Source organism: Gorilla gorilla, chromosome 16, assembly GCF_029281585.2.
Source record: "Gorilla gorilla gorilla isolate KB3781 chromosome 16, NHGRI_mGorGor1-v2.1_pri, whole genome shotgun sequence".
NCBI classification, from domain to species: Eukaryota; Metazoa; Chordata; class Mammalia; order Primates; family Hominidae; genus Gorilla; species Gorilla gorilla.
In genome coordinates, this window is record NC_073240.2 from 66,304,659 (window position 1) to 66,326,276 (window position 21,618).

Consider the following 21,618-nt stretch of genomic DNA (forward strand, 5'->3'; position numbering starts at 1 on the left):
CCATTATTATCCTCATTTCATCTGTAATTACTTGCATCTTTTAATAGGCTGGGAGTTCTAAGACAGCAGGGACTGTGTCTCACTTCTGTTGTTCCAGTGTTTAGCTTTGAAACCCAGGCACACAGTAGGTACTCAGTAAACAGAATGCGAGGGACCGTCCAGAGACACCAGTCCCAAACCCTTTTCCATGCTGATCGGTCTCCCATAAGTCTCCAGCCTTTTTTATTTTAAAGCTTATTTTAAAGTATGTCCCTGAAGACGAGTGGGGAGAGCAGAGCACCCGCTGATTCCAATTCCCTAGGCGGCCGCGGCGAGCTGCGGCGTCTCTGTGCTCCGGCCTGCCCCTATCCCGCCTGCGCCCCGCCCCCGCCCGGCTCGCGCCAAGGCCCACTGCTGGCGCCGCCGCCATCCCGGCGCGTCACTGCGCAGGCGCGGCCCGCGAGCGTGGGGTGTCTCGAAGTGCCGGGTTGCAGGCGCTCAGGAGCGCCGGGGTTTGAGGCCTGCTTTCTGCTCGCGCCAGCAGAGCACTACCTGAGGCAGCGAGGCGCAGCGAGCCTAGCCTCCCCGCGCCCTGGGCAGTGTGGCCATGGAGAATCAGGTGTTGACGCCGCATGTCTACTGGGCTCAGCGACACCGCGAGCTATATCTGCGCGTGGAGCTGAGTGACGTACAGGTAAAGGCCGGGTCGGGCGGCGGGAAGCGCGCGGGATCGCGGCTCCGGGTACCCGCCAGGACCCCTGCCCCCTTTGTCCGCGTGCGCGCCGGAGAGCCTGCAGTGCGCCAACAAGGTCCGCGACGCGGTGCGCTCACGGCGTGCTGGCGCTTTTCGAGGCCCATCCGCAGATCTCGGGCCGGGGGCACAACCCCCCGAGGGCTGCAGGAACCTTCGGGTCCCCAGAGAGCTCGGCCTGGGCCTCTCAGGCTACCCCGGGCCTCTTCTTTGTTCGCAGTCGGCGGCCTTCGTGGAGCCCAGGCCCGGCCCTGGCTGCCTGGCCGTCGGGGTTCGAGTTGGCTGGGGCCCTTCGAGATGTGGGATGAGCTTGTTGGGTCAGGGGTGCGGTTGTGACAGCGGCTTGCTGGGCCGTGGCTGGATGCCTGCCGCTGGCCTGAGAGGTCCAGCCAGGCCCCTCGGACGTTACTGAGGCTGGGCGCTGCAGGAGGTGGGGGAGGGAGAGGGGTGGGGGGCCACACCCACCTCGCAACCGTTCAGTGATGGAAATCGTTCTCATTACTTTTAATTTTAAAATTCACAAGAGCTGGAGGAAGTGATTTCCCCCTCTGTTCTGAAGGTTGTGAGCTCAGGTTTGCTGAGTTGCACAGAGAACTTAAAAAGTTCTTAAGTTACATTAAGCATTTCTGTTTGAGCTCCTTGGCCCTTAATGTAAGCAAGCTGAAGGCACGTAATAGTGGAGATTCCAGGACCTGTGTATCCTCATGTCTCTGTCCAAACTAAAGATTCTGGGCTTTGAGAAACTGGAGTTTTCATTCTGGAAGGTTCTTTCTTTCTTTCTTTTTTTTGAGACGGAGTTTCGCTCTTGTCGCCCAGGCTGGAGTGCAATGGCGCGATCTCGGCTCACCGCAACCTCTGCCTCCCGGGTTCAAGGGATTCTCCTGCCTCAGCCTCCCGAGTAACTGGGATTACAGGCACGTGCCACCACGCCCGGCTAATTTTTGTATTTTTAGTAGCGACAGGGTTTCACCATGTTGGCCAGGCTGGTCTCGAACTTCTGACCTCAGGTGATCCACCCGTCTCGGCCTCCCAAAGTGCTGGGATTACAGGCATGAGCCACCGCGCCCAGCCTCTGGAAGGTTCTTTCTACCGTCATCCTTATTGGAAACTTCTCCTTAACATCTATGGCACTTTGTCATCTCTTTCACTCCATTTAACTCTCTCTGCCTCTGAACAGGCATCTGCTTGGATCACCCGTGGATCTGGTAAAATGTAGGTGCTTTCTGAGTGTCGAATTTGTATTGAATGTATTGAATTTAATATAATCTTTGCTTCTGGAATATAAACAGTTTTCCTGTTGAAAGATGAAGACAGTAGTGGCCAGAATGCCTTTAAATAGGCTATGACATTGCATGGTGTGTCGTTTAATGTGTTCATCCAGACTGAGGTTATACTTTTGGGTCAGAGTATGAGTAAGTGTTCTGTGCTGTCTCCCTCTACTGCTCCAGGGTGGTTTAATAGAATAGGAAAAAACAAACAAAATCTTTTGTAGATGGGGATCAAAGTCCCCGTCTAGAGAGGGTTCTTCCAGCAGTCAATAAAAAAGTATGGAACAGGCCTGGTGCTGTGGCTCACGCCTGTAATGCCAACACTTTGGGAGGCTGAAGCGGGAGGATCACCTGAGGTCAGGAGTTCGAGACCAGCCTGACCAACATGGAGAAACCCCATCTCTACTAAAAATACAAAATTAGCCGGGCATGGTGGTGCATGCCTGTAATTCACTATGTTGGCTACTCGGGAGGCTGAGGCAGGAGAATTGCTTGAACCCGGGAGGCGGAGGTTGCGGTGAGCTGAGATGGTGCCATTGCACTCCAGCCTGGGCAACAAGAGTGAAACTCTGTCTCAAAAAAAAAAAAAAAAAAAAAGTAACCATCTAAAAATTTTTGGGGAAAAATAAACCATTTATTTTTCCCCCTTATTGAATTTTTGTTTTCTCTGGGGTTTCACATCTGTAGTTTTGAGGCACCCATATTTCAACTACCATTAGTTTAAAAGCATCATGTTACCCTCATAAAAGAGTGTTTACGTGTGTTAGCAATCCTCTAACACAAGTAAGGTAGTACAGATTTACAAAGATGAGTCAGACCCAGCTTTTCAAGGGCATGCTATCTAGAAGGAGGCGTATCATATACAAACAAAAAGTTTTGTGTAGGAGTATGTTTATTGGTAGAATTGGAGTTGGATGTTGAACCAGGTATCTGGTGTTAAAGGAATTTGTTACCTTTCTTTCATTTAGTTAGTGATGACTTCCAGAAATGAGAATTATTTTTGTCAAACTAAGACTGGGAGAATGTTCCAGAAAGAGAAAGGCATAGACTTTTAGGCACTTGGAATCTCTGACTTAAGCCGTGTCAATGCCCAAAGGCCACCAATAACACACCCGTAGTTAAACAAGTTGGGTTTATTACTCATTGCATTGAGAGAGCATACTCCATGGGGAACCCTGGGGTGTTTCATTAGGAGGGTGTTAGAACTGATTATAGGATTCGGGTGTTGGTGATTAGGGGAGGAGAGGGTTAAGGAGGTTGGGTTTCACTTCAGATAAGATCCTGTAAGAAAATATGGGAGTTTCGTGGTTGGGTATCTGAATAAATCTTATCTGTAGGGCAGGGAGACTAGTATAAGAACAAAACTGTAATTGCTACAGGAGTAGCAGTCACTCAATTTGGCCAGAGGGTGTTTGGTATTTCGTGGGTGGCATAGCCACTATGTATTTGTCTGTGCTTATAACAAAATTGTGAAATGGCCTTTGTCTCATTTTATGAGGATTTCAGAGTAACCTTGTCTGAGGTTGGTATTCTGTGAGATTGTTTATGTCCCATAGGAGAATAACATGGCCTGGCTGTGAGTGCTATGCCTGCTTCTGGAGTGTCACGGGTTGCCTTTTATTTCTTTCTCAACTGATTGCTCTATGCAGGGCCTGTTGAAACCAGTGGTTTTACATGTGCAGATTTGTTATTTAAAAAAAAGAAAAAAGAAAAAAGAAAAGCAGCCGGGTGTGGTGGCTCATGCCTGTAATCCCAGCACTATGGGAGGCCGAGACGGGCGGATCATGAGGTCAGGAGATCGAGACCATCCTGGCTAACACGGTGAAACCTCGTCTCTACTAAAAATACAAAAAAATTAGCCAGGCGTGGTGGCGGGCGCCTATAGTCCCAGCTACCAGGAGGCTGAGGCAGGAGAATGGCGTGAACCCGGGAGGTGGAGCTTGCAGTGAGCCGAGATTGCGCCACTGCACTCCAGCCTGGGGGACAGAGCGAGACTCCGTCTCAAAAAAAAAAAAAAAGAAAGAAAAGAAACCAGTGGTTCTGGCTCTGGATGAAGCACTTCATTTATTTGTTCAGTAAAAATCGTTTATGGAGTACCTACTCTTGTCTATCATTAAGCTAGGTGTGGGGTTCTTGGACAGCACTTTAACACTCTCTGCTTTCTATAGCATGACCCACAGCTTATGTGTAAGTGTGAGTTTTAAAGTGTTAAGTTCCAGTTTGGAGGCATTGGCTCTGTCTCCGTCCATCCTGACACAGGGAACTGTCCAGTCATCACATCTCTATTCTGTCTTTGATGGTGCAGGGCTAGTGACTATGAGAGAACACAGCTGATGTGAGGAGAAATGGTGGACAATAAAGACTTCAGCAGTGGCATCGTCTGTGCTTGAGGTGAACGGTAGCAAAGAGGCCAGCTAAAGCACGGTTACTTTCAGAATCGAATTTACTTTCACGATGAGCATAATGAACGTGTTTGTCCCGAAAAACATAGTTGTTAAAGCATTGGTTTATTTACAAGGTGCTTGTTTGTTTTGGGTGTTGTGAGCAGAGAACAGAGCGTAGCTGTGTTTGAGAGCTGTTTGAAAGATATTGTTCCTGTCCTTACCTAACAGAGTCTGGTGGAAAGAGTGCTAACTGAACACATGAGATTGGGTCCTTGTTCTTATTACACTTATGCTCTAGTGACCATGATTCACTTAACCTTTATGAACCTGATGCTCTTCATCCAGACAGATATGAACAGTAGTGCCTAACTCATAGGACCATTTTGAGATTTGAATTGGAAAATGGATTTGAAAGTGCTTTGCAAATTCTAGTGTGCAGTTCAAGTGAGTGATTATGATGATTGCGATATTAAACCTTAGATGAGAGGGATGGTCACAGAGCAATGCAAGAATAGAGCCTATTAGCAGACCTATTCATGTATGAAAAGTTAAGGTATGACAAGAGGCGCTCTTACAAATTAATGAGGAGAGAATGACCCATTCAGGAAATTGTACTGGGACAATTGGTAATCCAAATGGCAAAAAGAAAATAAGATCCTGCCTTATGCCATACACAAAAATCAGTTTCAGGTGCATTAATGACCTAAACGCATAAAGAAAAACTACTAAAAAGAAATATAGGAGACTATCTTTATAATATTGGAAAGGGGGAGAATGTGTTAAGCAAGATGCACAAAACACAAACCCTAAAGACAAAGATTGGCACATTTAAGACAAACTTGAAGAAGACATTTGCAGTGCATATCATTGAGAGATGACTAATATCATGACTATTTAAAGAACACCTACAGACCAATAGGCAAAAGACGTATTACCTAATAGAAAAAGGGGCAGATAATATAAACATTTCAGAGTAAAAGGAAACAAGAATGGCCAATAAGTCTGAAAAGATGCTTGACTGCAATTATGACCAGGCACATGTACAGGCATACCTTGTTTTATTGTGCTTTGCTTTATTGTGCTTTGCAGATAATGCGGTTTTGACAAATTGAAGGTTGTGGCAACAAAGTCTGTTGGCGTCATTTTTCCAACAGCGTGTGTTCACTTAGTGTCTCTGTGTTGTATTTTGTTAATTCTTGGAATAGTTCAGATTTTTTCATTATTATTATATCTGTTCTGGTGATCTGTGATCAGTGATCTTTGATGTTAACTTTTTTTTTTTTTTTGAGGCAGGGTCTCACTCTGTTGCCCAGGTTGGAGTGCAGCAGTGTGATCATAGCTCACCGTAGCCTTGAACTCCTGGGTTTGAGCAGTCCTCCTGGCTCAGCCTACCAAGTAGGACTACAGGTACCTGCCTAGCTAATTTTCAATTTTTTAATTTTTTTAGAGGTGGGGTCTCATTATGTTGGCCAGGCTGGTCTTGAACTCCTGGACTTAAGCAATCCTCTTGCCTTGGCCTCCCAGATCCCTGAGGTTACAGGCTTGAACCACTGTGCCTAGCCTTGATGTTACTATTGTGATTGTTTATTATTTATTTATTTTTGAGACAGGGTCTCACTCTGTCACCCAGGCTGGAGTGCAGTGGTGTGATCTTGGCCCACCGCAACCTCCGCCTCCCAGCCTCAAGTGATCCTTCCACCTCTGCTTCCCAAGTAGCTGGGACTGCAGGCATGTGCCACTGTGCCCAGCTAGTTTTTGTATTTTTTGTAGAGACGAGGTTGGTCTCGAACTCCTAAGCTCAAGTGGCCTGCCCACCTCGGCCTCCCAAAGTGCTGGGATTACAGGTTTGAGCCACTGTGCCCAGCCACTATTGTGATTGTTTTGTGGCAAAATGAAATGCACCTATATAAGATGGTGAACTTAATCGATACATGTATGTGTTCTGACTGCTCTCACTGGCCATTCCTCCATCTCTCTCCCTCTCCTTGGGCCTCTCCTCTGAGACACAACAATATTGAAATTAGGCCAGTTAATAACCCTACAATGGGGTCGGGTGTGATGGCTCATGCCTGTAATCCCAGCACTTTGGGAGGCTGTGGTGGGTGTGTCACTTGAGGTCAGGAGACCAGCCTGGCCAACATGGTGAAACCCCGTCTCTACTAAAAATATACAAAAATTAGCTAGGTGTGGTGGCGGGTGCCTGTAATCCTAACTACTCAGGAGGCTGAGGCAGGAGAATCACTTGAACCTGGGAGGCTGAAGTTGGGTGAGCTGAGATCACGCCACCGCACTCCAGTGGCAGAGTGAGACTCTGTCTCAAAAACAAAACAAACAAAAAAGCCCTACAATGGCTTCTAAGTGTTAAAGTGAAGAGTTGCACATGTCTCACTTTAAATCAAAAGCTAGAAATCATTAAGCTTAGTGAGGAAGGCATGTCAAAACTGAGACAGGCTGAATGCTAGGCCTCTTGCACCAAGCAGCCAAGTTGTGAATGCAAAGAAACAATTTTTGAGGGAAATTAAAAGTGCTATTCCAGTGAACACCCAAATGATAAGAAAGCAAAATATCCATATTGCTGATATGAAGAAAGTTTGAGTGGTCTGGATAGAATATAAATCAGCCACGACATTCTCTTAAGCCAAAGCCTAATCCAGAACAAGGCCCCAACTCTTTCAATTCTATGAAGGCTGAGAGGTGAGGAAGCTGCAGAAGAGAAATTTGAAGCTAGCAGAAGTTGATTCATGAGGCTTAAGGAAAGGCTCCATAACATAAAAGTGCAAGGTGAAGCTACAAGTGCTGATTGTAGAAGCTGCAGCAAGTTATCCAGAAGATCTAACTAAGATCCTTGATGAAGGTGGCTGCACTGAACAACAGATTTTCAATGTAACAGCCTTCTGCTGGAAGAAGATGCCGTGGAGGACTTTTATAGTTAGAGAGGAGAAGTCAATGCCTGGCCTCAAAGCTTCAAAGGACAGTCTGACTCTTTTGTTAGGGGCTAATGCAGCTGGTGGCTTGAAGTTGAAGCCAGTGCCCCTTTACCATTCTGAAAATCCTAGGGCCCTTAAGAATTATGTTAAATTGGCCGGGCATGGTGGCTCATGTGTGTAATCCCGGCACTTTGGGAGGCTGAGGCAGGTGGATCACCTGAGGTCAGGAGTTCAAGACCAGGCTGACCAACATGGCGAAACCCCGTCTCTACTAAAAAATACAAAAAATTAGCTGGGCATGGTGGTGGGCGCCTTTAATCCCAGCTACTTGGGAGGCTGAGGCAGGAGAATCGCTTGGATCTGGGAGGCAGAGGTTGCAGTGAGCTGAGATTGCACCACTGCACTCCAGCCTGGGCAATAGAGAGAGACTCTGTCTCAAAAAAAAAAAAAAAAAAAAAAGAGTTATGCTAAATCTACTCTGCCTATGCTCTGTAAGTGGAACAACGACTCCTGGATGATAGCACATTTGTTTACAGAATGGTTTACTGAATATTTTAAGCCCACTGTTGAGGCCAACTTCTCAGAAAAAAAAAATATATCTATATATATGTATATTCCTTTCAAAATATTACTGCTCATTGACAGTGCACCTAGTCCCACCCAAGAGTGCTGATGGAAATGTCAAGGAGATTAATGTTGTTTTCATGCCCGCTAACATAACATTCCTTTTGCAGCCCATGGATCAAGGAGTAATTTTGACTTTCAGGTCTTATTTAGAAAATACTTTCCGTAAGGTTAAAACTGTCGTAGGTAGTGATTCTGTGATGGATCTGGGCAAAGTCAATTGAAAACCTTCTGGAAAGGATTCACCATTCTAGATACCATTAAGATCATTTGTGATTCATAGGAAGAGGTCAAAATATAAAAATGAACAGGAGTTTCGAAGAAGTGGAATTCAACCCTCATGGATGATTTTGAGGGGTTCAAGACTTCAGTGGAGGTAGTAACTGCAGGTGTGGTAGAAATAGCAAGAGAACTAGACTTAGAAGTGGAGCCTGAAGGTGTGACTGAATGCAGCAATCTCATGATAAAACATGAAGGGATGAGGAGTTGCTTCTTATGGATGAGCAAAGAAAGTGATTTATTGAGATGGAATCTATTTCTGATGAAGATGCTCTGAACATTGTTGAAATGACAATGAAGGGTTTATACTGTTTCATAAACTTAGTTAATAAAGCAGTGGCAGGGGTTGAGAGTATACTCTGATTTTAAAAGAAATTATTGTCTGGGTAAAACAGTATCAAACAGCATTGCATGCTGCAAAGAAATCTTTAGTGAAGTAAAGACTCAATCAATGAGACAAACTTCATTGTTGTCCTCCTTTAAGAAATTGCCACAGCCACCCCAGCCTTCAGCAGTCACCACCTGGATCAGTCCACAGCCATCAACATCGAGGCAGGACCCGCCACCAGCAAAAAGATTACAACTCCCTGAAAGCTCACATGATCATTAACATTTTTTAGCAATGAAATATTTTAAAGTTAAGGTATGTACACTGTTTTTTAGAATAATACTGAATACTTAATAGACTATAGTATAATATAAACATAACATTTATATGTACTGGGAAACCAGAAACTTTGTGTGACTCACTTTATTGTGATATTAGCTTTATTGTGGTGGTCTGGAACAGAACCTACAATAGCTCCAAGGTATGCCTGTAAATTAAAATGATAGGATACTGTTTCTCACATTAGAGTAGGAAAATTGAAAAAGCCTGACATGACCAGGTGTTTCTGAGAATGTTCAGTGACAGGACTTTTTTTTTTTTTTTTTTTTTTGAGATGGAGTCTCACCGTGTCGCCCCAGGCTGGATTGCAATGGCTCAATCTTGGCTCACTGCAATCTCCACCTCCCGGGCTCAAGTGATTCTCCCGCCTCAGCCTCCCGAGTAGCTGGGACTACAGGCGCCCGCCATCGTGCCCTGCTAATTTATGTATTTTTAGTAGAGATGGGGTTTCACCACGTTGGCCATGCTGGTCTCGAACTTCTGACCTCAAGTAATCTGCCTGCCTTGGCCTCCCAAAGCGCTAGATTACAGACGTGAGCCACCGTGCCCAGCCGGACTTTTTTTATACAGTTGGTGGAAGTACTAATTGGTACAATTGATTTGGAGAACAGTTTTACACTATCTTGTCAAGCTGAAGTTGTATGTCTTTATGAGTTGGAAGTTTTGCTTTTTAGAGAAGCTCTTACACATATGCAGGTGGAGGTAGAATGTTCATTGCAGCAAAAAATTGAAAACAGCCTCAATTTTTGTCAGCTGGGAGAATGGATAAATTGTGGTATATTTATACAGTGGCATACTATACAACAGCTACAATGAATGAAACAGAACCATCTTTATAGAATTAAAGCTTAGAAATATAATATCAAATAAAAAGCAAGTTGAAGAATGATATAGGCAGTATGAAATTATTTTGTGACATGTCAAATCATACTGTATATTGTGAATGCCCAGCGTGTTTTAATGAATAAATAAATACAGTGGAAACGACCAACTCCGATCCTGGAGTAGTGGTTACCTGCGAAGTTGGGGCATGTTTGAGGGAGAGGGCATTGGGATTGAGAAATTGTATAATGTATCTGTTTCTGTTTTATTTCTTTTTTTAAAAATTGAGGCAAATAAAGCAAAATGCTAATGGATGTTAGATATAGTGGTGTTTGCTATATTTTTCTGTTTGATTTTGCTTGAAATATTTAATAATAGAAATCAATAAGTCTAAGCTGTTTATTACCACAGTACAAAAACTACTTATAAAGCAGTAAGTTAAATAATCTGGTAACTGTTGACCACTCACAATGGTCCAGGCACAGTGCTAAGTACTAGATATTCAGTAATGAGCAACACATATAAAGGCACTACCTTCAGATTGAGGGAGACAGACAATAGATATGTTAATAAATAATTACCTAGGTAAAGTGCTATGAGGGAAATAAAGAGGGTGATGAAATAGAGAATAATTGGTAGAGGCTGTTTTAAATAGAGTGGTCAGGGAAGGCTTCCTTGAAGAGGTGATATTCTAGCTGGGTGAAACTTGAAAGATAAAACAAATTGTGCAGAAAGCTGGGGCAAGAACATTCCAACAAGTCCACAGACTTAGAGGCAGGCAAAGGCTTAGTGGGGTTCCAGGAGCAGAAAGGATAGTATGTTTGGAGTGTAGTGAGGAATAAGTTAGAGGGAGATGAGGATAGAAGGGTTTGCAAGATGTAGGTCATGTAGAGCCTTGTTGCCATGGTAAGGAGCTTGGGTTTTATTGTAAGAGCAATGGGAAACTATTAAAGAGTTTTAAGCAGAGAAGTGACTTTGTAGGATTTGTGTTTCAAAAAAGATTATTCTGGCTGCTATGTGGATTATAAAGGGGCAAAAGTGAACTCTAGAAAACCATTTAGGGAGGCTGTTATAGTAGTGTGGGTAAGAGATGAGGTGGCTCAGTTTAGGGTTGTGGAGGTGGAAAGCCGTGGACACATTTGAGGTATATCTGAAGAGAACCTTGAGGCCTTGATGGACTCGTTGGAGAGTAAGAGAAAAGAATTAATGACTAGTCTTAAGATTTTGACTTAAGCACAGAGTAGATGACAACTGAAATGATTAAGACTGGAGAAGAGGTTTAGGGGCCAAAATCAAGAGTCCCCTTTTAGACTTACTAGTTTGAGAGTCTTGTTATAAACAATTTCCATGTGAAAATGTGAACTAGTGATATAACTATACAAATACAGAGTTCAGGGCAGTAGTCTGGGTGAAAATAGAATTTTATAATATCTTAGACTTAATTGATTGTAAAATGCACCACTATTTTATTTTTTTCCCTCATGATAATGAGGGGAAAAATGCTGCTGATTATACTGTGATACAAGCTTTCTTATTACTTTGAGTATTTTTAATTTATTGAAAGAGCTCTCTGAGAGTTTATTTAAACTGTTAATGCTGTTCAGCCAAAGATCACCAAAACACACCTTGTAGTTAAATAAGTTGGGTTTATTGCTTGTTCCAGTGAGGGAAAACACACATCATAGGGAAACATGTGGTATCTCAGTAAGACGGTGTTAAAAAAGACCTTGTTATATAGGATTTGGGCTTTGATTATGTGATGGCGGGGGTGTCTAAGGAAGTGGGGTCCGCTATAGATTGGATGTTGACAGAAAGCAGGGACAGTTCTATGATTTGGTATTTTGTGGTTGGCATAGTGACCTGTCATTAGACAAATTTATGCAATGGTCTTGTTTTGTTTAATTTTACCATGGTCTCATAGTAACCTCAAGTTGGTTGGTATTCTTTGAAATTGTCTATGTCCCCAAAAGGGGGAATTAGAAGATGATACAAACTTATACATACACCCAATTGAGTATTATACAGCTATAACAAGAGTAAGGTCTTTATGAGCTGATAAGGATTTATTTAGGTGGAAAAAAAAAGCAAGATGTATAAGAATGTATATTGTATGCTACTTTTTGTATAGAAAGAAGGGAAAAGAAGAATATCTGTTTTGGCCGGGTGCGGTGGCTCACGCCTGTAATCCCAGCACTTTGGGAGGCCGAGGTGGGCAGACCACGAGGTCAATAGATCGAGACAATCCTGGCCAACATGGTGAAACTGTGTCTCTACTAAAAATACAAAAATTAGCTGGGCGTGGTGGCATGTTCCTGTAGTCCCAGCTACTTGGGAGGCTGAGGCAGGAGAATCGCTTGAACCTGGGAGGCAGAGGTTGCAGTGAGCTGAGATCATGCCACTGCACTCCAGCCTGGCGACAGAGTGAGACTCCATCTCAAAAAAAAAAAGGAAAAGAAAAGAATATCTGTTTTGTATGTTTGTTTGAGACAGTGTCTCACTCTGTCACCCAGGCTGGAGTGCAGTGGTGTGATCCTGGCTCACTGCAGTCTCCACCTCTCAGGCCCAAGTGAACCTCCTACCTCAGTCTCCCAAGTAGTTAGGACTACAGGCACATGCCATCACGCCAGGCTAATTTTTGTATTTTTTGTAGAGACAGGGTTTCACCATGTTGCCCAGGCTGGTTTTGAACTCCTGAGCTCAAGTGATCTACCCACCTTGGTCTCCCAAAGTGCTGGGATTACAGGCATCAGTCACTGTGCCTGGATGAAAATAAGAATATCTAAATATATTTGCGAATTTTTGCAAAACACGCATATACAGAGAATAGATAAACCAGAAATGAATGAAATGGTTACCAGTACGTGGGGAATAGGAATGTGGTAGAGGAGGATGGGTTTGGGAGCAAGACTTCTGAGGAGATCATTTTATAAAGTTTGAATTTTGAACAATGGGAATGTTTTACATATTCAAAGATAAAATTGTCTTAAAAAAAACAGGCCGGGCTTGGTGGCTCATGCCTGTAATCTCAGCACTTTGGGAGGCTGAGGCGGGCAGATGACGAGGTCAAGAGATCGAGACCATCCTGGCCAACATGGGGAAACCCTGTCTCTACTAAAAATACAGAAATTAGCTGGGTGCAGTGGCATGTGCCTGTAATCCCAGCTACTCAGGAGGCTGAGGCAGGAGAATCGCTTGAACCCAGGAGGCAGAGGTTGCAGTAAACCAAGATCGTGCCACTGCACTCCAGCCTGGCGACAAAGTGAGACTCTGTCTCTCTAAAAAAAAAAAAAAGAAAAGAAAAAAGCAAATTAAATAAACAGAACCAAAAGAACCTAACTGTATATCAAATTGATGACAAAATCTTACAGATAAATTAATCAATACAAATAGTATTTGAATACAGTACTCTGGTACTTTAGTAGATCACGTCCTTTTTAAAAATCAACCTTCCCCCCTTTTAGTGGAATATATTCTAAGGACAAAAAGAACTGCAATTAAATGTTACACTTACAAGGGTTTTTTTCCCTTTTCTTTTTTTTTAAATTGAATACAAATTTTCTTTTTTCTTATTTTCCACAGGGAAACTTCTGCAAGTAATTAGTAGGTTTATTGTTGGTAAAAAATATTGATATTCTAATTCTGAAACTTTTTTGGGATAAAACCAATATATAAATGTACTAATGTTATCAGGAAGCTTTTCACTGTAAAAGATATAAATCTTAAATAACAAGGTAGGGAGAAGCCTTGTAAGAGCTTGAATTGGAAACTTCACTTTGACATTGTTTTTTAAATTCCTAGCTAGCCCACTGAAAGATGAACATTGACTATACCTCAGTGTACTTAGATCATGGCTTCTACATTACCATTTCCAACCAAAGAAACTATGCCTCCTTGAAAAAATGGCCAATGATTCCAAATCTGTGCCAGAGAAAGAACAGTATCCTCAAAAGCTACACGGTCATGTCAGAATCATACAGGACTTGATTTGAAGGGATTTCTACTGGCCAAGTTTGTGACAATTTGAACATCAACGAGAGTAATAATGGTAATGGAATTTGGCTGAGTGGATCACAAAAGAAAATCTGTGAGTCGGCGGGGCGTGGTGGATCACACCTGTAATCTCAGCACTTTGGGAGGCCGAGGTGGGCAGATCACAAGGTCAGGAGATCAAGACCATCCTGGCTCACATGGTGAAACCTCGTCTCTACCAAAAATACAAAAAATTACCCGGGCCTGGTGGTGGGCGCCTGTAGTCCCAGCTACTCGGGAGGCCGAGGCAGGAGAATGGCGTGAACTCGGGAGGCGGAGCTTGCAGTGAGCCGAGATTACGCCACTGCACTCCAGCCTGGCTGACAGAGCGGGACTCCATCTCAAAAAAAGAAAAAAATAAAAAGAAAATCCGTGAGCCCATAGTGATAGTAAAAAAGAAATATAGACCAGAGAGGGTACAGGCTGGTGGTGTTTGCGAAGGCATCATGAGGGATCTAGAGCTGTTCAGTCTCTTTACTGTGACAGTTGGTAGATCAACCTATACATGTGATCAAATTGGATAGAACTTAACACACAGACGCACATGCACATACCTGCAAGCGAATGCAAGTAAAACTGGGAAATCTGAATAACATAGGTGGGTTGTGTCAATGGCAGTATCCTGATTTTGATTTTATACTATAGTTTTGTAAAATGCTACCATTGGGGGAAACTAGGAAAAGTGTACAAGGGATCTCTCAGTATTATTTCTTTTTTAAAAATTTTTATTTTTGTGGGTACACAGTAGGTGTGTATATTTATTTCTTAGAGCTTCATGTGAATCTATATCTCAATAAAAATTTCAATAAAAAAAGGGAGAGGAGAAAAAGGGAAAACTTTTTACAGAAGAATGCCAACTAGAAAATGAAAAAGGAATGATTGAATTAGAAAATTATAATGTTGCCGGGTACGGTGGCTCACGCCTGTAATCCCAGCACTTTGGGAGTCCGAGGCCAGCAGATCACCAGAGGTCGGGAGTTTGAGACCAACCTGACTAACATGGAGAAACCCTGTCTCTACTAAAAATACAAAATTAGCCGGGCGTGGTTGCACGTGTCTGTAATCCCAGCTGCTGGGGAGGCTGAGGCAGGAGAATTGCTTGAACCCGGGAGGTGGAGGTTGCGGTGAGCCGAGATGGCACCATTGCACTCCAGCCTGGGCAACAAGGGAAATTCTGTCTAAAAAAAAAAAAAAAAAAGAAAATTATACTTTTGTGACCTCCAGTGTAAAATTGCATCAGGTAAGGATTAACAATGGTTGACCATACCATTGGATGAAAGAGTGTTGTGAGGGAATGGCGGATTACATTATTAGGTAACTTGCTAATTACAAAAGGAAACACTACAGTGGAAAGTTCTGGCAGTCACCTTCTCAATTTAATGATCAAATTTATTGTCACCCTCTAACATAAGGATGCCATAAGTAACCATATCACCTATGAAATATTTTTGTTAAAAATGGTTAACATGAACGAATGGCCAGACAAATCCAGAATATGACACATTTTACAAGACAATTGGCATGGGCTAATAAATAAAAGTGTAAGTCTGTATTAAATAAAAATAGGCATGACAATCAAGAGGAATGCATGAACCTGGATTGGATCCTGGATTTTTTTTTTTTTTTTTTTTTTTTTTGAGACGGAGTCTCGCTCTTTTGCCCAGGCTGGAGTGTCTCGGCTCATTGGAAGCTCCGCCTCCCAGGTTCACGCTATTCTCCTGCCTCAGCCTCCTGAGTAGCTGGGACTACAGGCGCCTGCCACCAGGCCTGGCTAATTTTTTTGTTTTTTTGTATTTTTAGTAGAGATAGGGTTTCACCGTGTTAGCCAGGATGGCCTCTATCTCCTGACCTTGTGATCCGCCCGCCTCGGCCTCCCAAAGTGCTGGGATTACAGGCGTGAGCCACCCGCAGCCGATTCTGGATTTTTTTAAAGTGTAAATGTAGTGGCTTCAGGATAACTGCATCAAGAGTGCCATCAAAATTCGCAGTTTATTTCTTCTTTCCCTGAATCTGGGCAGGCCCTCTGGCAGCTTAGTGAATAGAATGCTGGAGAATGATGCTGTGACCAGTTCCAGGCTTACTCTTTGTAAGAGAACTGCCAGCTTCCGCTTCTTCTCTCTTAGACCACTTGCTCTTGAGACATTCCCTCTCGGAACTGAGCAGTCCTGCTGCGGGAGACCCAAGCCACATGGAGTGGCCAAATATAGTTATTCTGGTCTTAGCTGAACTACCAAATGACAACCAGCAACAATTATGAGCTAAGTGAGCGACCCGTCTTGAATGTTCCAGCCCAATATACTATACAGCCCCAGCCAACATCACATGGAGTAGAACTATATAGCTGAGCCCCAGTCAACCTGTAGAATCATGTAGGATAATAAAATAGTTGTTTTAAGTTAAGTTTTGGAGTGGTTGCGTGCATTACAGTAAATAACAAAAACAATTGAACATCTTTGAGACAATTGTTCATGTAGATTTTTTATTAGATAATATGGAATTATTGTTCTTAGGTATTAGAAAGCTTTGGTAATTATACAAGATAATATAATTTCTTAGAGGAAATATTTGGAGGTTAAGTATGATGTCTGCAGCTCATTTTGAAATAATTCAGCAAAAAACTATGCATATAAAAAGCAAATATTGGGAGCTTTCATTATATTTTGTAGAATGGAGGCACCCCCACCCTAAAAAAACCAAATATGACATTTAGCAATCAATTGGTAGAAGGTATATGAGTTTTCATTATATTATACTATTTTTTCTTTTTTTACTTGAGACAGGGTCTTGCTCTGTCGCCCAGGCTGGAGTCCAGGCTGGTCCCAAACTACTGGCGTCAAGTGATCTGCCTGCTTTGGCCTTCCAAAGTGCTGGGATTGCAGGTGTGAGCCACCACGCCTGGCCTAGTTTTTCAATTTTTTTGTAGATTTAAACGTTTTCAAAATAAAACATTGGGGTGAAAAGGATCACATTAAAAATACACAGAGTTTTGGGGTTCCCTGGCAGCCACCAGTGTGCTCAGTGATTTGCTCGAAGGATTCATGGGACTTAGTATATAATTGTACTCATGACTAAGGTTTGTTACAGCTGGAGAATACAGGACAGGATCAGCAAAGGAAAAAAAGCACAAGTGGAGTCTGGAGAAATCCACGTATAAGCCTGTTTATCATTCTTCCTCCTGTGAGGGGGTATACTTGAGCACACTCCACCAGCGACGAAAAATGCAATGACTTATGTATAACTTTTCTGCCCAGGGAAGCCCGTTAGTGATTGAGTTCCCAGGATTTTTTTTTTTTTTTTTTTTTGAGACGGAGTCTCACTCTGTCACCGAGGCTGGAGTGCAGTGGCCCGATCTCGGCTCATTGTAACCTCTGCCTCCTGGGTTCAAGCAATTCTCCTGCCTCAGCCTCTTGAGTAGCTGGGATTACAGGCGCACGCCACCATGCCTGGCTAATTTTTGTATTTTTAGTAGAGACAGGGTTTCACCATATTGGTCAGGCTGGTCTCGAACTCCTGACCTCATGATCCACCCACCTTGGCCTCCCAAAGTGCTGGGATTACAGGCATGAGCCACCGCGCCCGGCCAAGTACCCATGATTTTTACTGGGGGCTTGTTACTTAGGTAACCTCTGCCTAACATGTACCAAAATTTCAGGCTCCTAGAAGGAAAGTTGATATTCACCATAAATCACATTGTTTGTAGGCACAGTTTAGGAACATTGGACCACCCTTATTAGTTAGGTGATGGAGGAAAGCCGAGTTTCTAGATAGATGCCAGCCAAAGGCTGATCTTGGAAGCAGGCCCTTTTAAAGACTGCAGCCTCAGGCTTGCTGTATTAACTCTTCTGCACACATACTAATCACATAAATTTGAAGATAAATACTAATGATTTGAATGAGAAAGGAAACTCTTGTCTAAAGGGTTAGATAGCAGGTAGTTTATTGTGAACTCTTTGTAGTTCTGCCAGAGATTCTGAAAATGGGATGAATTGATTTCAGTTCACTTAACAGTTATTGAGGCATTAGGTATATGGAAATGAATAAGACACAGTCCCTGCCATCAAAGAAGTCAGGTCAAGAGGGGCAGTTAAACGATCAACAATGATTGTGGAACAGTGTGGTAAGTATTATAGTAAAGGTGAATACAAAGTAGGAAGGAAACTGTTGATTCTGATGTTAGGGTGAGGAGGAGAGAACAGGAATTAACATTTGACCTGAACTTTGAAAGAGAAGTAGTGTTCAACAGGCATGGAAACTTAGATGGGCACTTTAGTCAGAGGAAAAAAAGCAACTGGAATGTGAATTCTTACTAGTTGCCGGGGTCTGTGTGTGCTATTATAATTTAATCCTTACAGCAGACCTGTGATGTAAGTGATTTTATTGTTATTTTTAAAATGATGGCTGGGCATGGTGGCTCATGCCTGTAATCCCAGCAGTTTGGTAGGCTGAGGTGGAAGATTACTTGAGCCCAGGAGTTCGGGACCAGCCTGGGCAACATAGTGAGACTTGTCTCTGCAAAAAATTTAAAAAAGATATTAGCCAGGCATGGTGATGTGGACCTGTAGTCCCAGATACTTGAGAGGCTAAGGTGGGAGGATCCTTGAGCCTGGGAGATGGAGGCTGCAGTGAGCCGAGATTGCACCACTGCACTCCAGCCCTGGGTGACAGAGGGAGATTCTGTCTCCAAAAAAAAAAAAAAAAAGATGATTAAGATGATTTGAAAGTTTTCCTATTCCCTTTTCCCTCTTCACTCCTTTTTTTGAGACAGGGTCTTAGTCTGTCATCCAGGCTGGAATGCAGTGGTGCAATAAAAGCTCTCTGCAGCTTCGACCTCCTGGGCTCAAGTTATCCTCCCAGCTTAGCCTCCCAAGTAGCTGGGACCGCAGGCATGTGCCACCACACTTGGCTAATTTTTTTATTTTTGTAGAGACGGTCTATGTTGTTCAGGCTGGTCTTGAACTCCTGGGCTCAAGTGATCTTCCTGCTTAGGCCTCCCGAAGTGTTGGGATTATAGGCATGAGCTACCTTGCCCAGCCACTCTCTTTCTCTTTTTATTTTTTAAAAGAATTAGAGACAGGTTCTGACTACTTGCTATGTATGTTCCCCTAACTGCATTTGAACCCCTGGGTTCAAGTGATCCTCCCACTTCAGCCTCCCCGGTAGCTGGGACTATAGGTGCATGGCACCAGGCCTGGCTGTTCACTCCTCCTTTCATAAGCAAAGGCACAGTTTCTTTTCTTGTAAGAGATGGGCTGGGTTGTGTAGATTGAGCTTTCTAATAAAAACAACTAAAAGTGTTGAATAAAAATGTCTTAAAAACATCAAAAAGTTAACAAGGTAGAAATGAAATTGGGAACTCAGATAAGCTGAACGTGGAAACTGCTTTTGCCTTGCAAACATTTGCTCAACTAAGTGAACTTGAACTTTGGTTTTGACAGCCCGACAGGGCGCAGGCAATAGAAGTAAGGTCAAACCCAGCCTGGTGCGGTGGCTCACGGCTGTAGTCCCAGCACTTTGGGAGGCCAAGGTGGGCGGATCACAATGTCAGGAGTTTGAGACCAGCCTGACCAATATGGTGTAATCCCATCTCTGCTGGAAAAAAAAAAAAAAAAAAAAAATTAGCTGGGTGTGGTGGTGCACACCTGTAATCCCAGCTGCTCGGGAGGCTGAAGCAGAAGAATCGCTTGAGCCTGGGAGGTGGAGGTTGCAGTGAATTGAGATGGCGTCACTGTACTCCAGCCTGGGTGACAGAGCGAGATTCCATCTCAAAAAAAAAAAAAAAAAAGATCAAAGCCCAAGACCCACCAAAGGTGTAACATGTAATAGGAAATCTTCTCCATAAACCGTATTTCAGAGAGGACTATACACTTAGGGTTAGGATGAACTAGAAATAAGCCCATTCCATCTGCTTGTCTCCAGTTGCCTTAACACTTAGCTAAGTATTAATAGAAGAAAAGGTCCTTGAGAAGTTAAAACTGTAAGTTGGCTCTCAAAGGTTATGTAGCCCAAATTCACACAATTTAGGAGAACCAAAACTCTAAACTTGAGAACCCTCAAGCCATGAATTTAGTTTAAAGTGGCCTCAACTGGTAGGACCCCTAGGTCCCTGGCAGAAGCAAATGCAGATCGATCCTCTGTAGTAGCTATGCTGATATCACACAAAATAGACTTTTAGGCACAAGTGTATTTTTAGAGATAAAAAGGGCAGTTCATAATGATAAAGGTTTCAATTTACCAGGAAGATACAACAATATTAAGTTATATGCATCTAGGCTGGACACAGTGGCTCATGCCTGTAATCCCAGCACTTTGGGAGGCCGAGGCAGGCGGATCACCTGAGGTCAGGAGTTCAAGACTAGCCTGGCCAACATGGTGAAACCCCGTCTCTGCAAAAATACAAAAATTAGCCGGGCATGATGGCAGGCGCCTGTAATACCAGCTACTCAGGAGGCTGAGGCAGGAGAATCGCCTGAACCTGGGAGGCAGAGGTTGCAGTGAGCCGAGACTGAGCCATTGCACTCCAGGTGAATTTTTCAAAAAAAAGAAAGAAAATATTAAACAAGTTCATATCAGATAAAATGGATAAATTCCAAGAAATAAAGACAGTTTCTATAAAAGAGATAGAAAACCTGGATAGCCCAATAACCATTAAATACATGGATTCAGTAGTCAAAAATCTTCCCACAGGGAAACTTGCAGGTCTAAATGGCTTCACCTGGAAGTTCTACCAAGCATTTAAAGAAATAATTGCAGTTAATAATTATTTGTTAATCTGTTGCTACATAACAAATCACCCAATATGTAGTGGCTTAAAGCAACAATAGTCATTTATTGTCTCTCACAGTTTCTATGGGTTAGGACTTCAGGAGGGGCTCTGTTGGGTTGTTCTGGCTTGGAATCTCATGAGGTTGTGGTCAGATGACAGCTGTAGTTGAGGAACACAGAAAGCTAAGCCCACAGAAGAAAAACAAACACCGTGACACTGGGAAGGAGCTGCCTCTTGCTTGTTAACCTTGAGCTGGAAGTAGGAGTTGGGTTGTTTCTCATCCACTGGAAAAAGTGTTAAGTAGTTTCACTTTACATTATGATGCTAAATTGAAGGTATGTAGCAACTTCTGGGAATCAATGAGCAGTCTGGAGAATTTTGACCTCTCCCGAGTCTTGTTTCCTTTGGGGGTTAAGAGAGTCTGGAGCCTCTAAGTTAGAGACACAGGCACAGCATGTTTCATTTTCATTCACCACCTGCAATCCTCTGCCCTTCCCTCTACCTGTTGGAATTAATTTATCATTCAGGTTGCAGTACAGGTCTCACCTTTGGTGAAGCTTTTCCCCACCACTCTATTCCTGTTGTGCTCTCTCTCTCCCCTAACTCTGCTAACACTTACTGCCTTTTACCACCCTTTTCGTCTTGACCATATGTTTCTTAATAACTATTTGATATCTTCTCACAGAAAGTGCCTCATCTGTCCCACTGGATCCTCTGTTCTACAGCTCAGGGATTGAGTCCTGGAGTTCTCTGTATTCCCGTGTCATATCTCACATAGCACCTTGCATGACTGGCCATTTTCAGAATGGACTAATTCAGTACTTGATTGTTTGCACAGTTAGAGCAGGTTAGGGTCCTTCTTGCAGGAGTCTGCAGTCTTAGATAGGTACAGACAGACATAGAGAAAGCCTACAGAGATGTGAATAAATGACTAAATATATTTCTGGGGGAGGCACAGAGTAGGAGGTTGAGTCCTTATGGGAGAGGGATGAGGGGAAGAAGCCCCTTGTTTAATCTCATTTTTTCTCTTCATTAAAATGCCTTCTTGTATCCTTGGTCTCTTTTCACAGAACCCTGCCATCAGCATCACTGAAAACGTGCTGCATTTCAAAGGTCAGTATCCCA

The 21,618-nt window shown here is 43.2% G+C and overlaps 1 protein-coding gene across 2 annotated transcripts in view; it reads left to right on the plus strand.

Annotated features, from left to right (window-relative positions):
* Window positions 1-285: 285 nt before the first annotated feature.
* The window catches only part of HACD3 (3-hydroxyacyl-CoA dehydratase 3), a 47,445-nt gene continuing 26,112 nt past the window's right edge, over window positions 286-21,618 (plus strand). Inside the window, exons 1-2 of one of the 2 annotated variants that reach the window (XM_031002378.3) lie at window positions 286-673; window positions 21,564-21,606. In XM_031002378.3, the coding sequence (XP_030858238.3) occupies window positions 587-673; window positions 21,564-21,606 (130 nt within the window). In that variant the 5' untranslated portion in view covers window positions 286-586. Of the gene's footprint in view, window positions 674-5,680; window positions 5,790-21,563; window positions 21,607-21,618 lie in introns of those variants that run through there. The other variant, XM_055362642.2, reaches the window with a different exon arrangement.